The sequence below is a fragment of the Osmia lignaria genome, chromosome 10 (assembly GCF_051020975.1).
Source record: "Osmia lignaria lignaria isolate PbOS001 chromosome 10, iyOsmLign1, whole genome shotgun sequence".
NCBI lineage: Eukaryota > Metazoa > Arthropoda > Insecta > Hymenoptera > Megachilidae > Osmia > Osmia lignaria.
This window is the reverse complement of record NC_135041.1, coordinates 4,396,498-4,412,461: the sequence shown is the minus strand read 5'-3', so window position 1 is coordinate 4,412,461 and position 15,964 is coordinate 4,396,498. Positions and strand designations below refer to the sequence as shown.

The window sequence follows — 15,964 nt, the reverse complement described above, 5'->3', positions numbered from 1 at the left end:
GTTACAAAATTTAGTTGTAACATGTGCCATACACAATGCACAAGAAATACATATGTTTTAAATCAAATGAAAATATATGTATATGTAATTGTAGATTCAGATTGGAAATGTAAATATTTTATAAATAAGTGTACAATAAGTTTATGTTCTATGATTATTATGTAAAAGTTTGTATACTGAATGCCAAAATAGATATTATAAAGTTTATTGTACATTAAAGTAGTTACTATTTTACATAGCTGTGTGAATATATATACCATGTATACGTATATGTATACACACAAACGCGCGTCGCGTGTGTGTATGTATAGACATATGATTTGTTTGTTGTTTATCATATGAAGATGAAAAATGAAAAAACATGATACTATATAGTGATATGTTACAAATTTTGGTACAGAAATAGAACACGATAAGAAATATGAATAAAATCATTGTTGCAAAAGAGAACAACACTTTTTTTTTTAAGTCCTAAGTGCATATTTCTTATAATAAATATTTGTTATATGTTCCTGTAAACCAACTTTGAGCTAGTGATATAATGGGAGAATTTTACTATTAATTTATTTTAATTTTTGTTGAACAAAAATTACCTTTATGTATATGTATAAATAAAGACGAATAAAAATGTTGTTTTCAAAAATATTTATATTGTGTATTGTATTGGAAATAGGTTGAAAACTGTTGATTTATGTTATTAAAGAAATTATTTTATTATTTCATAAATAAATAACAATAAAAAGTTTTCCATTATATAAGGATATTTTTATTTTTTACTATGATGATTTTAAAAAATAAGAAGAATTAATTATTCAATATACTAATAAATAAATGTTTAATGTTAATATCCAGATCAGGGATTCATAATTATTATCAGTAGAGATGTGCAATGTTCTGATTGCATCATGAAAAAAAATTAAAAACGGGAGTAAGGAAACAATTTTGAATGAAAAACTATCTTTCGGTAGTTTTACTTTAAGCCGCTTTACATTGGAGTTTGCGCCTTAGAACTAACGTAAGACAACCTGTCGTCAGATGTTGGCTTTGCGTCAATGGTAAAGCTATTTTAATTTCGAATTTCGGACGACCCTGATGTACCCTATTAAGTATACAATAGGGTACACGTTGATACTTCGTTTCAACAATTGAAAAATAATATAACAATTCTTTAGAAAAATTAAAAGTAATTACGAAGGTAAGAGATCTGACTGAATTCTCACAGACAAAACAAGTGATGTGTACGATTACCATGTGTTACTAATCGCATATCATTTATTTTCTGTTAAATTTTTAATTTTGTATAATTACGCATTACTTGAAATGAATATATTATACAAATGTTAGTATGTTTGTTTCTATGCAGTAATTTTATTTTGTTAAGCTCTAAAAACACTTTAACATTTCTTTTAGATGAGTGCAGGCCCAAAATATTATGGAAAAAGAAGGAGCATTGTTCGTAGAATTGGTTCAATGTTGCCATTGAAACCACCACCAAAAGTATACGTTAGTGTTACACCTTTACATTCAATGACAAGTTCTATGATCAATGAAGAAACTAGTGGTGACTATGTAGATACAAACGGATTTGGACCTGCAAGGTTGCTATGTATATGAATTCTATATATAAATTGTTTTGTAACTTTCACAGTTTATTAACGTGGCAAATTTTAATAGCAGACTTTCTAATATTAGACCAGATCTATTGGAACCAATTAGTTTTGGATCTGAAATTAGATTACTTGCTTTAGAGCAAGAACTTCAAGACCTTAGGGAACAAGTATCAGCAATAGTCAAAAGTAATAAAGAATCTAGATGTATGTATAATGTTTACTTATTAGATATTTAAAAATACTTTGACTTGAAAAATTAAAACTAGGAGTCTTTTTAGATACATCTACAGCTTCTTTAGCAAATGGGACTGATGATATACCAGAGTTACAACAACCACTCCCAGAACTCCCAGAACCACCACCACCACCACCACTACCACCACCAACTCCACATATTGCAAGAAGAGCAAGTTTGCAAGATCATAAAACTGATGACCGCAAAAAGGTTTCATTTATATCTCAAGCATCTATGACTGATGTGTTAAAAGATATTGATAATCTCAAATTAAGGCCAGTTGCTAGGTAATAGCAATTTCTATAATTGCTATTTTTACTGTATTTTGTTCCAGTTTATTTGATACTATGTGAAAATGTTTTAGATCACCTGGAGGACGGCCTCTTCGTATAAAACGTGACAACAGTCCATGTAACGATTTACAAGAAATACTCAGAAGACGTTATGTCGCAATGAATTCAGCTGATAGTAGAAATTCGTCAGCCAATTTGACGCTGGATGATTCTTTTACAAGTGACACGTGAACATATTTTGAACATTTCTCAATGTGTGATGTGCAAAACAAAGGTGCCATATAATATTTTGGATGTCACTAATCCGATGATAATGTATCTAATTGATAAATTTAATTCTGACATCAAAATCGTGTGGCATACAAGATGTGATAACAGATTATGTAAACTGTAGAACGAATGTGGCAAATATCTTTAAAATCGTAATTACTGATCGTGATTTTATATTGCAAATTAATTTTCAATAAGTAATAATCACTTTTTTCAAAGAATACTGCTATTAAACTATAGAAATAATATATTGTATATTTGCACAGATAAAAATATTGGGCTGTAAATTGATGATATGCTGGATTGATTTTGTCTCATTTTTATAAAACAAAATATTAATAACTTCTTTTTAACAAACGATGTTTGATATTTTATTGAAATCATAAAGAAAATTGTTGAAATGTATGTACATTATAGTACATTCGTAAGTTGCATATATTTTAATGATTTAAACAATTATATACATACAGAAATTAAAAAGACAAATATTTGGGTTTGAATTTTGAATCAGATCTACAATTCGTTGTACTTTTATTTTTAAGATGTTGTATTCGACTACTTTATAATACTGTTTTAATAAGTTTTGTTATGTTATCAAGTGCATAATACAAATGGATATTATATTTTGAAACTTTGTACATTTTTTAAATGAAAGCAGCATAAGTTTAATAATCAAAATTATTACAATTATTATTATGTACTTAAATTTTATAAAAAGATAATCAGAACTACGTAATGTTCATTGCACAAATACCAATATTTTTTAATTGCTCGCGAAACATAATTTTTATACCGATCAACGAACAATTATAAATTAATTTCTGACTACATTGCCTAAGTACATATGTATATAGTAAATGCAATTTACAATTCAATATTATGAATATTTATTTTGTAAGTGAGATACATATTTGAGCTCGAATTTAGCAGGGAAAAGTAGGGTTTTCATTTCAACCTTAATTTATAAAATAAAACTACACTTAAGCAGCGTGAGATAGAGAGCTACGTTATTTGATATTTTTATTTCAAATTATTTATCTATATAGTTTTCTAGCGAGGCTGTTGTGATATTAAAGTAGGTTGATGACTTTTGTACTTTAGGTCCTGCCATAGAGAACAGTACACATATTCTTAATTGACAAAGAAATTAGCACGAGCTTTTAACATAAAGAACAGACAGTTAATGGTATTATTTGTTCAGTAAAATTGTTTTTACAAGCATATTTCTGTAGAATCAATGATATCATTGATAATGGTTTATCAAATGTATTTCCAAAATTGTGAATGATTAAATAAATATCTAATAGTATGTGCACTGTAGAAGAAAAAAATCTACGCGATCTATGTCTTTTGATATCAGGCTCTTAAAATATCACTGTGTGATAAATTTATTTAACTTATGGTTGTTCTTATAAGGATCTGAGAATAACCATTGTACAAGATTATGGTAATACAAAATCAAATTGAAAACTTAAATATGTTTTTTTAAGTTCCTCGTATTCTTTATAAAAGTGACTTATAAAATTAATTAATTTCGACTACATTCTGACACAAATGTAAGAAATATAATTCTCAGTTTAATGGGATGATATTGTGGAAAATTTGTGGAGACTGAATGTACTCTTTAACAACATTACAAATGTACAGATCTGTTTTATACACGAAGCTTTTATCGATAATTAAAAAATAAATGTTATTGTTAAACAACAAACAATCTATTTATTCCTACCCGAAATATATCATATATCATATATCATAAAACATGTTAAGGAAATTTGAATTTTACTTTTCATATTGTACTGATCATGTTGTTTTCATATTCTTTTGTTAAAATTAAGAATTGCATATAAATTCAAATTAAATATTAATTAAATTCAAAAGTAGTGTATATATTCTAAATTATTAGCAAAGTTAATAATAATTCAAAAAGTATAAAACAAACGTATCAGTGAATAAATTAATTTTACATAGAAAAGTCAACATGATGGTATTGTACTAATTTATTAAATTAATAAAAGAGGAAGTTTTTGAATGATAAATTGACTAATAGTCTTCCTATCTCGTGGAACGTAATAGCTCGTTATCATCTTGAATATTTAACAACCCTATAGAAACTTCTAACGCTTCAATTAAAGTTCGTTATATAATTTCTTATAGTTGGCCAGCTTCAGTACAATATTACTTGATAATAATTAGTGCTTTTGCTGGTTTCATTATTACTAGGTACAGTAAAGGTACTGTAAACTTTGACAATATATCGTACAAATGTATTCTGGACCGAGAGAAGGAGAGAGAGATAAAGAGAAGGGGTCTTTTAATGAGTTTTATGAACAGAGTGAGAAAATTTTCCTATATAAGGCACCTTGAAGGGTCACAGCCAACAGTATCACGAATTTGTAACATCGTACTCTTCACGGTACTTCCGGTTTTCGTAATAACGTAAGATACTCATAAGGTAAAAAAACTTCTTTCAATTTACTCATGTAATTATTTTATTTTAAATATTTAATATATGTGCCATTAAAATTTAAATATTAAATATTTGTTTCGTCATATTTTTTCGTATACAGTTTTGTTTTTGAGAAAACTGAATTTGAAAATGTTTAAAAATATTTGTTCACGAAGATGACAATTTCAATAATTATTTCGACGATTCGTGAACATTATCAATTAACAGATGTAATTATTAATATCGTTAAAATGCATTATTAATCAATGTCTTATCATACTTCCAACTAGAGCCATCGTGCTGTACATTAGTGCATGTATTAATGTCATGAAAAATAGAAACTGATAATACGGTTTAACGGAATTAGTAATTACATTGATAATATTCATTAATAATTAAATTAACAATAAAGTTGTTATCGTTAGTTCTGAACTGCCCGAAAATTGATAAATATTCTACTTACATTCGTTGAAACACGGACATGTCCTTATACGTCTTACCGGCACGACGATCAAGGAAACACTGTCCTGTGAAACGTCTGTTTACAAGGACTCGCGAATTCGTGGACCTATATGTAGAACCGGTAGTCAGTAGATGCGAAAGAAGGAAGCTGAACGGTGTACACAAATATGTATCGGTTCTATTTACATTTTCGTTTTGAGCAGATTAGTTGATGTTAATGAACTTTTAAACAAGTTCAAGGATCTTTCAGTCCCCTATTTAAAATCCTAAATATTTAACCGCTAAGCATTGGTCCAATAATATTTCTTTTCGTTGTTCGTACATTATTCAATGTATGAACTAAATGATATATTGTAATTAATAATTATGTGTGTAATGATTGTTTTAACCTGAGATTAGTAAGTGGGGTCTATCAATCCCCAGTAGTTCTTATTTTTTTTTCAAGTTATAACTTAATTAGTTTTTTGCTAAAATAAATGGACAAATCTTTCTGTAATCAAATTACTATTAATCTTGTATGAAATCGTTGATACGCGTTTTATTCGTAGCACAAAGTTCGTTGGCGCAACGTGTTTAAAGTTTATTTATATCATGTAGCAGACGAAACAACGTGACATTTAATAAACTTTTTCGCCTGTGACTCTATCTAAATGTAAGATTCAGTTCGTTTCAGTCACTATTTTTACATTGATACGCACAATGTTCTGTTTTATTGGCATAGTTCAGTTTATGTTGATAAGACAGGGTTTTACATGAATCAACCTTTGACTTCTTTAGAGCTAGTCAATCTTTTGTTATTAATAAACTATTATTAAACGACAATTAACCCCTATAATCTTGAGACATTTTATTATATAATGAAGTAAAAAAAACTTACCGCAGTCGATATCACCACCTGTCGAGTAGTTTCAAGCATCTTTCATTAGATAGCGCCACTACATCATTAATGCGCCTAATTTAAAAAATAAATAAAAACATAAGTTTGAGAAATGTTTAATATAATAATATAAATTGAAAGTAAAACGTTTTAACTTTGATAATATTATTGATTTTAAGGTATTCTTTGATATTTATTATTTTTACAAAAACATTAAATAACATAGTTCCTTATATTTACTAATGATTATTTATCTATTAATTTTGATTCTGTATGAAATTTATAATCGCGCTCATATGTACGAATTCCGTTTTAGGAATTGTAATAGGAAGTATAATTAAAGTCACTGCATAATATACGTATAATTGGAAAAGGAAATTGCGCGGAATTTTTTACTCGTAAAGAAACTAATCTGCGTGCGGATAATGGAGACATCAATGCCTAAAATACTATCCAGCACATGTACGTTTATTGATGTAAACCGAGCGGGGCGAATAAAATTAAGAAACTAGTGATTGTTGAAATTAACCAAATCAATTTTCTAAGTGCCTTAAAGTATCTATTAGTGTATAGTTAAATTACAATGAAATATAACGGCGGTTGTGATAAAAAATATCGAATTCATCGAGTAAAATTATTTCGAAATTATTTATTCTAATAGTATTTTCCAACGAAAATAGCCGTAGCGAAAGGGTTAATTAAGAAGCGTTACTCCTGTCAGAGTGATACAGTAAATTAAAAAATCATCGTGTTCCAGTGTATCCAACAGAAACGGGAAACAAATTTATTGTCGAGGAACAATGTGACGGTGGAATAGTATAAAATCACAGTTTATCGAGGGCGAGATTATTTTTGCCTCCCTTACTCGGATTGCAGTACGGATGATTGATTTCCCTGATTGCACAGCGAGTTATTCGCGCTACGTTCAATCAGTCCCATCGAAGGATTCAATTCGATCTCGAATGAAATTTATTTCCAAAACGGTCGCTGCTACAAGCATAAACATTTACACGAATGCATCTCTGTTTTTAATTTTGATTAGAATCAAGCACCTATCTGATTATAATTTTAACATTTTAGAAATGAAAATTATAAAAGTTTCGCTTTTGGAAGATGAAAACTACAGATTCTCGCATGATTTCCCATTATATTGGTCAAGATGGAACAATGCGAAAGGTACGTTTGCGCATTTTTTTGAGGACATTCCAAAAAATGTCTGTCGTCTCTATGCGACAGAGATGCTGGTCGCTCCTCTTATCCGCAGGACACTTAGTAGCACTTACTCTTATCTTAATGACCGAAGACGCGCGTAGCGTTAATGGTTCCTTTAAAATTAGCACGTGGAAACGTTACGAGAGTACTCTAAAATTTTTCGAAAAAAACCCCCTCACGCTATGGTGTTTGTACGTAACGTGTCCCTGTCAGGACGTCCCGATAAATGACCGGTTCTCTGGACTCGCGATTCTGGAGCAGCAGTAAACGAACCATTAACCGTAAACTGATGGTCAGTTTTGGCTCCGAAAGCGTGAATCTTAAGTAAATGCAACGACTTAACGAGAAATTGTGGCCTTCCCTTACCTCTGATTCTACTGTTAGGATTAACTCACATTTGCGTTAACGAAAGAAAATCATAAAAATAGATAATTATCTTGTTCAAGATGCTTAATTATCCTCCATTAAGAAAAAGAAGGGATTTCATAATTTTGATAAATTTTACGAGAAAAAAAAGATTACTTTCTATTTTGCAACAATGTAATAAACGTTGCGCCCTGTTTATTCAAACGAGTTACGTAAAAATTAAAACAGGTGATCAAGGTAGCGAACAGGCAGGCTACTTTGGCTGTATGAAATTGTAAGACTTGAAATGGATCATTGATCCAACAATCCAGCCGTGACACTCGAACAGTCCATTGTTTTACGTTCACACCCGATGCGGAGCTCGAGTTAAACCGATTCTTTCTCGTAATGGCTCGACCGCAAGAAAAAGGCACAAATTCAGATCAGTTGCGAAGAAATATGCATGATCGGAATCCACAATTACGCTTTTCCATCGATTTATGGCATAACGGTACTCGAAATCCACGATCCTATGACGCGAATCAACTGCACAATAGGCGGTAACAGTTGCTGCATAACTCAGCAACAGTATCTTTATTATTTGTTTAAAATGATATTACAGAGTTTCTACTTGTAGCTGAGGTTTTTATTCGAACCTCTGTGATTTCTTATACCGTCAGTTTTATAATGCCATATTGCAACGTTTGGAAAATTCAACACTTCTGCTATTGCGCTACTCGATGGGCTCAGTCAGTAGTAGTTCGATCACGCGATATCGCGTGCTTGCTCGTCAGTATTAATGAGAAAAATATAATTTAGCGCAATGGTACCCGTAATAACGAATGTGACATTTTTCAGTTTTAATATGATCGTAATGAATTTTTACAGATGGTGGCCAGTCGAATCCCCGTATTCTTCATTTTATCATTAACGATGACGACAGTCATTTGTCAGACGTTTCAATACAGTCACGGTTGGACAAATGGGAAAAGATCGGCGTCTTCGGTGTTGGAGGAACTGGTAAATTCCTCTGGCAAGAATGCGGTTCAATTAGACAATGTCCTTGTTAATTGTGAGCTACAGAAGTTGAGATTATTGCTTCAAGGAAATATCGACAGCCAAGTGAGTAATCGGTATATACTTGTACACATAATTGCTTCAATCCGTGTTAATAACATTATTCGATTTTTACAGTTTCTACAAGTTCCTTGCGAGTTCTACGATACCGCAAAGAGAAACTACCCCGAAATTATGGCCAACGAGCATTTTCGACGACAATCATCTACCTCTAGCAACAATTATTAAACGCGTTAACTTCATTCGACTTTGCACCACAGCAGCATTAATTAATCGCCAATTGTAATCAAGTAATAAAAAGCTACGAACTTATATTTGGAACTTTCTACCCTCAAAAATTATAAATATTCTAACTAGTATTAATAAATAAAGAAAGGGTTTATGTTTCTTCTTAAAATCTGATTCATAATTTAAACTAAGCAGGGTGCAATGATACAACCCTCTCTTCAGAAAACAAAATGAATCAGTGTCGGTGAACTATCGCGCTTGCATTTATCAGTTGTTTTCGTACAACCTGTTTCCATCGATGCTATTTTCGCGATTCGATTACAATCATTCTATCGTCGATAAATGAATTATTCAGAGGTTTTATAGTCCACCTCTTGGTATACGTTCGATTGAAAGATTAATCGTTGATCGATCACGGTTACCGGGGTAATTGTTTTTATCGAGGGCTTGCATATCTGAATTTGTATTAATTATCGAGTTTTCCTCGCGGATATACACGGGTCCGTTCAGTTTTCATCGGGTCCATCGCAACGCTTAATTAAGTTTTCGCTGTCCTAATTGGACAGACGGTCAATAGGATAGATCGCAGCGGCCTGTGCTGTTCGCCGTAGGGGATTTTGTCTGTCAACGGAAGATGGAGTGAAACCCTGGCGAATAGAGACACCTGCTGAGTCCACGGATTATCCCTACGGACAACTTATCTCCTACTGCAATTCGGCACTTGAATTTCCAGACTTTATATTTCACTTATCGTTGCTTCAGAACATGAATATCGTTCGAAATCAATATAATAATTTCAAACAATTTTTCGAGATTACTTAAAGTCTATTGTCTATTGTCTGATCCTAATTAGATAATTAATCGAAAATATTAAATGTAGGTGTAGTGAAATTTGTAGGGAAGATTCACTTCGAATCAGTGAATGAACAAAAATGAAGCATCGATATTTTCCTATCGTTCATCGACCAAGCATAGATGTAATTAATAAAATTTTCAGCTAATTATAAGTAAGAAGAGTAACTGGAGGCTGACGCGCGAGCGTTTACATTACGGACAAGAGCACTCACGGTTATTAGTTGATAGCGTCAGGACACGTATATAACTATCATGCACGGGCAATGCACTTAAAACTTGGCTGTTAATCAGAAACCAATTACGGGAGGCGGGTCGAAATGAGTTTAATCGCATTAAATATTAAACCGTCGTCACCGTACCATGGGACTGGGTGTACCAACCAGCCATAGGTGACCCTCTTCTAGCAGCGCCAGTCATGGAGTAACCACACACTGCCACGTGCCCATGCGATACTCTTAATACCCACGGGAATAACCGAACAACCCTACGCCAATGTCCTTTATGGGGTGGTGCTTGCCATACCCGCAGCAATACGCATGCACGAATACTACGTTTACCGATAATCTTTCCCATATGCCTCTATACCAATTCTACCTATCTATGTATGCGAATTTTCCTCGCTGATTGAAATACCTTTTTGATTTCGTGCATCCCAATCAAAAGTGGATGTTATTGAAATCAGTTCATTTTTATTTTATTTTCTATTTTTTTAACTACCTCTTTTTCTTTTGAAATGACTGTCTTTTTTGTTTTTTGAAAAAAAATAATTTTGTATCTCATGAAATCCTTTTGAAAAAATTAATGATTAATAAAATTTCAAACATTCCATTGAAGATTCATTGTTCGCTAATGAAGGGGTTGATTCGATCAATTCGAACGTAAACCGATAACGCGTGCTTTCAAGATCAAAAACAGCGTTCAGGAAAAGTAATAAAGGTAAGAACAAACGAATGTGACATTGCCGCGGAGGAAAATTGTCCTCGTCAAGCAACGTTCCCGTCGCGTCGCGTCGCGCTTTTTCGTTCTCATCGTGAAGCCTCTTTGGTCGCGCGACAAACGACAGCCGACAGACGACAGCTGGAAAAAGGCGACGCTCCTCGTTCTACAGCGAAGCGCCATTTAGGATGATTGCCTGATTTTATGTATTTATACGAAACGCGTTGGTAAAGCTCGCGAACCGTTCTTGTAACTGGTCGTATCATTCTTCTATCGTTGATTCTCGCAGCCCGAAGAAACAAAAGCCCGTTAAAGTTCGTAACGCGAGGCAACATCCGGATGAAATATCATCCCGGATTTTCGGGACGCCATCCGCGGAATAAGCGGGACTGAAATATGCACGTTCCAGAGGACGAAATCTGAACGCAACTGGTATCGGAAGACTCTTTTCTGTTGTTTCGTTACAACCGGGTGATTTTAATGAACGGTGACTTGCAATTACGAGAATTCATTGCAAATTGCAATATTCGGATATTTGAAATAATATAATATTTAGGCATTGGCGAACCTTAGAATTTTAGAATATTAAAATTTAGAAATTTAGAAATCAGAAAATTCGGAAATTTGAAAAATTGCGAATTTTAGAATGTTAAAACCTTAGAACCGAACTTTCCTACATCATCTGTTCCCATTACAAAAATGATTAACAAGGTGGTAGATCAACAGGAATATCAATTTCTATGGTCATTAAGGTACGTTTCCTAAAACAATATATCCAAACACTACTCGTTTCCTACCCATAAAATAGACCTGTTCGTAACTGTATCTCCGGCTGTTTCTTTATTTCCAATCGTTTGCGGTCGCCATGGATGGAGGGATGGAGGGGTGGTGTTACAAAACGAAAACTGGGTTCGTAGACAATTTTTATTCTTTTCTCGTTCGTCTACAAACTTCCGTAGATTTCATTCTACGAATCGAGAGAAAATCTTCGACGAAGCTGACGAAACAACAATTCATGTAAGATAACGATAATTGAAGTCGTAAAAAGTAAAACGCGAGACCTACCGAGAGTGTTGAACAATACTGAAATTAAACGACAAAATAAAATAATTTTTAACAAAAAATACAACCGACTTCGAAATGCACTAAAAAGTATGAAATAATTTCTACTTCATTTATACAAATATCCAACAGTTATTACTAAAACCTATTTACTCGTTAAATCGTATACTAAATACATTTCAACCTTTTCGGAGGCGGCGCAAAATTAAAAACTTTCTTCTACTAGGAAGATCCTAGTTCAGGCGTCAGCAACCTATCAAATCGTTATTGGCATCATCGTATATTCGGGTATTATTAATTTTGCGCCGCCTCCGAAAAGGTTGAAATGTATTTAGTATACTATTTAACGAGTAAATAGGTTTTATTAATAGCTGTTGGGTACTTGTATAAATGAAGTAGAAATTATTTCATACTTTTTAGTGCATTTCGAAGTCGGTTGTATTTTTTGTTAAAAATTATTTTATTTCACACTTTTTAGTGGAACGAGCAGTATTTGTAGGATGCCGTAAGGTGGTTTACCGTTCTTATTGGTTAATTATAACGATAGTTTTCAACGCTAACAAGTTCCATACATTTTTGCAAGTGGGATCATCGCGGAAATATCTCTTATTAAATGCGAAAGGTTTCATCGCGATCGGTACATGCCTTGCAGAGTATACATATGTATATAGAAACAGTAGAGAATCGGCGACTGCATGCTGACTCATACACCGATAGAGACACGTAGGCATACGTAGAATTCAATGTAGTAGTAACAATAGTTTTTCACGAATATCTCGGAAACTAAAGCTTCCCGTTAATTAAGCATCAGGAAAAAGTTGTTCAGAATCATGCCCCCGACAACATATTAAAAGATCATTGAAATCGTCCAACCTTGAGATTAAAAACTTCATGTATTTTGCAATAATAATGAAAAAATGAAAAATTTTTTTCTAATGGGACCAATCGGAAGACATACCCTACAAGATGCAAAAGGTTTCGTTTCAATTAGTTCATCTATCTCGGAGTAATCGGTGAACACAAAAAAAAAAAAAAAAAAAAAATACATACTGATCGAATTGAGTAACCTCCTCCTTTTCGAAGTCGGTTAATAAAACTAAGATCCATGGATTTTGTAGTTAAATCTTTTTTCTAAATAGAACTTATGATAAATAAAAAATGAGTTAAACGAAATACACATTTTTTTTTAATCGTATTATTGCACTTGTGTCAGCCGTAAAATACTTTGTATCAGCTTTTCTGACAAACATTCGACCTATTGCGAATTCATCCGACCAATTCGGATTTATTTTTCATCGAATGCTATCAATTTCCATGAGCATGGCTCGTAGTTTTTATTTCAGATCAAATGTCTCTCTCCCTCTGAACGAACGAAAAAAAGTGGCGAACGACTCGGTTTCCGCTAAAGCGCAATCACAATAAATTTGCACAGCTTGCGTAAATATCCGGAGCAGCGCGTACCTCATGATTTTATAAACGTGTATCGCGTCGGTCCCGGCTATGTGCGTGTACCTTGTATGCTTGTTATGATCTACGCACGATGTCTACCGAAAAAAAACCGAGCTTCCATCATGTGTTATAAAAATTTCATATTTCGCGAGTGAATATCGAAGCGTTCAAATTTGGCGCGCGTTAATCTCGAGAGATTAATGTTTATTGGAATTGTGTACCGTGTTATACATCAATCGAAGCGTATTTTTATCCTCTACAAGAAAGTATTACGGTACTTGGGTCGAAAATTGATTAGTTCAAAAGATATCTTAGAGAGTCTCGACGTCTCTCCCTGTCTCTCCCTGAGATATCTTTTCAAATAATCAATTTTCGACCCAAGTACCTTAATAATTTTTTGTAGAGAATAACAAGAAGTACAAAAAGAAAGTACAACATTCCCAAAAAAATGTTACAACTATAATTAAACCCCAGTTGCATAAGACACCCTGTATATGTAGATCAACGCGTTGAAGGTTCTTTTTATATCAGAATATGGAAATCTTCGTTAATTGTTTTGTCCATATTTCTCCTTACTAATTTATTCCACATATTTCTTATTAACACATTGATTGTCACGGTAATTACTGATAAGCGATGCGACATGCGATCGTCAATGTTAATTACATTTTCTATTCTCATTAATACGTGAATTGTTCTTATAAATATATTTTAAAAATGAATATTTAATTTGTACGATTTTTCCTTTCTACAGAGTAAATGTGTATAAGCGGGGTTTGAGGGTGATTTTTGAGCGTAGATGGAACACAGTGAGGGAAATTATTGTTGAGCATCGTATCGTTCCACCAGACTGAAGCTAATATTGGATTACTTTTTAATTTGGTCCACCCCACCAATTTTCTCTGAAAAATACACCCCTGCGCGTTTGTGCGTTCCTCCTTGCATGATCTCTAAGATAAAATTAAATTCCGTATGCCTTTTATATTCTGCATAGAAGTTATCACGATTCAAAGAAAGGCTAAATTCTTGAAAAATGTATTTTTTCAGGGGTGAAATCTTAAATTAACAATATTGCAATGAAAAAGGATTCTCACTCATAAAATGAAAAATGTTGGCATAAAGAATTCTATGTTTGTTCACGCTCTGCAATATCGCGTAAGTATACTAGATATCTTTACGAGAATGAGAAAGGGCAGTTCGCGTGCCAGGTGCGCGTGATCGTACATTAATTCGAAGGGTGTGTACGTGGATCAAGGAAGGGGAACAATGAGCAGTAAACGACGATAATAATTTGCATAATTCCATGGCTGTGAAGAATAATTTTCTCGCGACACGATCTATTAAATTATGCTGCGATTCGATGGTAAAATACTATTTGTACTTATCATTGAACACAACGACTGATCGCCTATTTTGAGTTGATAAGGAAATGATAATTAACTGTTTAATTCAAGTGTTTTTGGTCTATGAATGTGTTTTATATGCGGCATTGATGGTTCAATCTTGGGTCATTGGATCTAATAATAAGACGCGTTAGAAATTCAGTAGTACAAGTCAACGAACGGTGAGTCGCATGTTTTACGGTTCTTCTAGTTTAGAACTGTAATTATTTTAAGAAAGAAATAGTTCTCTTACTATCAAATAACAAAATTGTATATAAGATACAAAAATGTTAGGTTAAAGGCAAGCTTAAAAATCAACGATTTTCTATTATATTGTCCTTAACAACGTCTCTGAAAAGGGACTTTGTGGAACCGCGTAATTGGACAGCGGCGATTACGTTGAAAACTAGAAAAACCACAGAAATATCTTTGCGGGCATGATTACAGGGCGCTTGAAATACAATCATCAGAGTTTTGGACGACAGAGTGAACGCCGACCGGAAACGATTCACTTTCGATTTCCTACGTCGAAAGTTAACAGGAACCTAGAATCTATCCTAACTTTTGCCAAATCTCTAATCATTTTTTTAACCCTCTATCTAGAAGTTGGAAATTATTATCACAAAGTTTGTCAAACGGTCGCGAGCTTAATTGTCACCGTAATAATTATATTAATATTTTCTAAGTTAGAATCTTTAGAATCACCGATTCTAAGAAAAAGAAAAATATAAAATAAATTTTCCAATCTATCAAAGTTTAATAAATAATTTCCTGATAATACATCGGGAAGATTGTTTAACTTGTCGAAGAACTTACGGTCTTTCTTTTGACGGGTGTTTGTCCTCGCATAATTGGGCGGAACGGAGCGGCGCGCCGCGTCTTCTCTGCAATTATAGGCTGTAAAGGTGGCCACATCCGGCACAAGGAGCTTCTAGGTGAAGCGGGATAATTCGCTGCGAAAAGACAACTATTAGGACAGGATCCAGAGAAAGGGAGACAGGTAACTACGTGTGTCTTTGCCGGACGTAGTTAAGGGAGAGCGATATAAAAGTGAAGTAAAAGAATAAAAATGAAAAGATTGCCCTTTAAGGACATGTCTATATGCTGGCATCTTATAGGCGCCACACAGTGAGCTAAAATTTCTAAGAAACAAAGTCAGGGAAACAAAGTCAAAATTTAATTTTTTCTATTGCTTACTTGAAATTGAAATATTTGAGGCGTT

General features: G+C 33.0%; 2 protein-coding genes across 5 annotated transcripts; both read left to right on the top strand.

Annotated features, from left to right (window-relative positions):
- The first annotated feature begins 964 nt into the window (after window positions 1-964).
- On the top strand, window positions 965-4,102 carry LOC117611939 (mitochondrial fission regulator 2). Of its 3 annotated transcripts, none has more exons than XM_034340455.2 (5): window positions 965-1,195; window positions 1,411-1,598; window positions 1,693-1,814; window positions 1,889-2,132; window positions 2,210-4,102. In XM_034340455.2, the coding sequence occupies exons 2-5, from the start codon at window positions 1,411-1,413 to the stop codon at window positions 2,367-2,369; spliced, it is 714 nt and encodes a 237-aa protein (XP_034196346.1). In that variant the 5' UTR covers window positions 965-1,195; the 3' UTR covers window positions 2,370-4,102. The 3 variants fall into 3 exon arrangements, with proteins under 3 accessions (XP_034196346.1, XP_034196345.1, XP_034196343.1); XM_034340454.2 differs by having other exon boundaries at window positions 968-1,195; window positions 1,678-1,814; XM_034340452.2 differs by having other exon boundaries at window positions 973-1,195; window positions 1,675-1,814.
- Window positions 4,103-4,584: 482 nt separating this feature from the next.
- Crz (corazonin) lies at window positions 4,585-9,153 on the top strand. 2 transcript variants are annotated; one of them, XM_034340456.2, is made up of 4 exons: window positions 4,585-4,863; window positions 7,277-7,372; window positions 8,642-8,875; window positions 8,948-9,153. In XM_034340456.2, the coding sequence occupies exons 2-4, from the start codon at window positions 7,310-7,312 to the stop codon at window positions 9,056-9,058; spliced, it is 408 nt and encodes a 135-aa protein (XP_034196347.1). In that variant the 5' UTR covers window positions 4,585-4,863; window positions 7,277-7,309; the 3' UTR covers window positions 9,059-9,153. The 2 variants fall into 2 exon arrangements, with proteins under 2 accessions (XP_034196347.1, XP_034196348.1); XM_034340457.2 differs by lacking the exon at window positions 7,277-7,372 and having other exon boundaries at window positions 4,593-4,863.
- The last annotated feature ends 6,811 nt before the right edge of the window (window positions 9,154-15,964 follow it).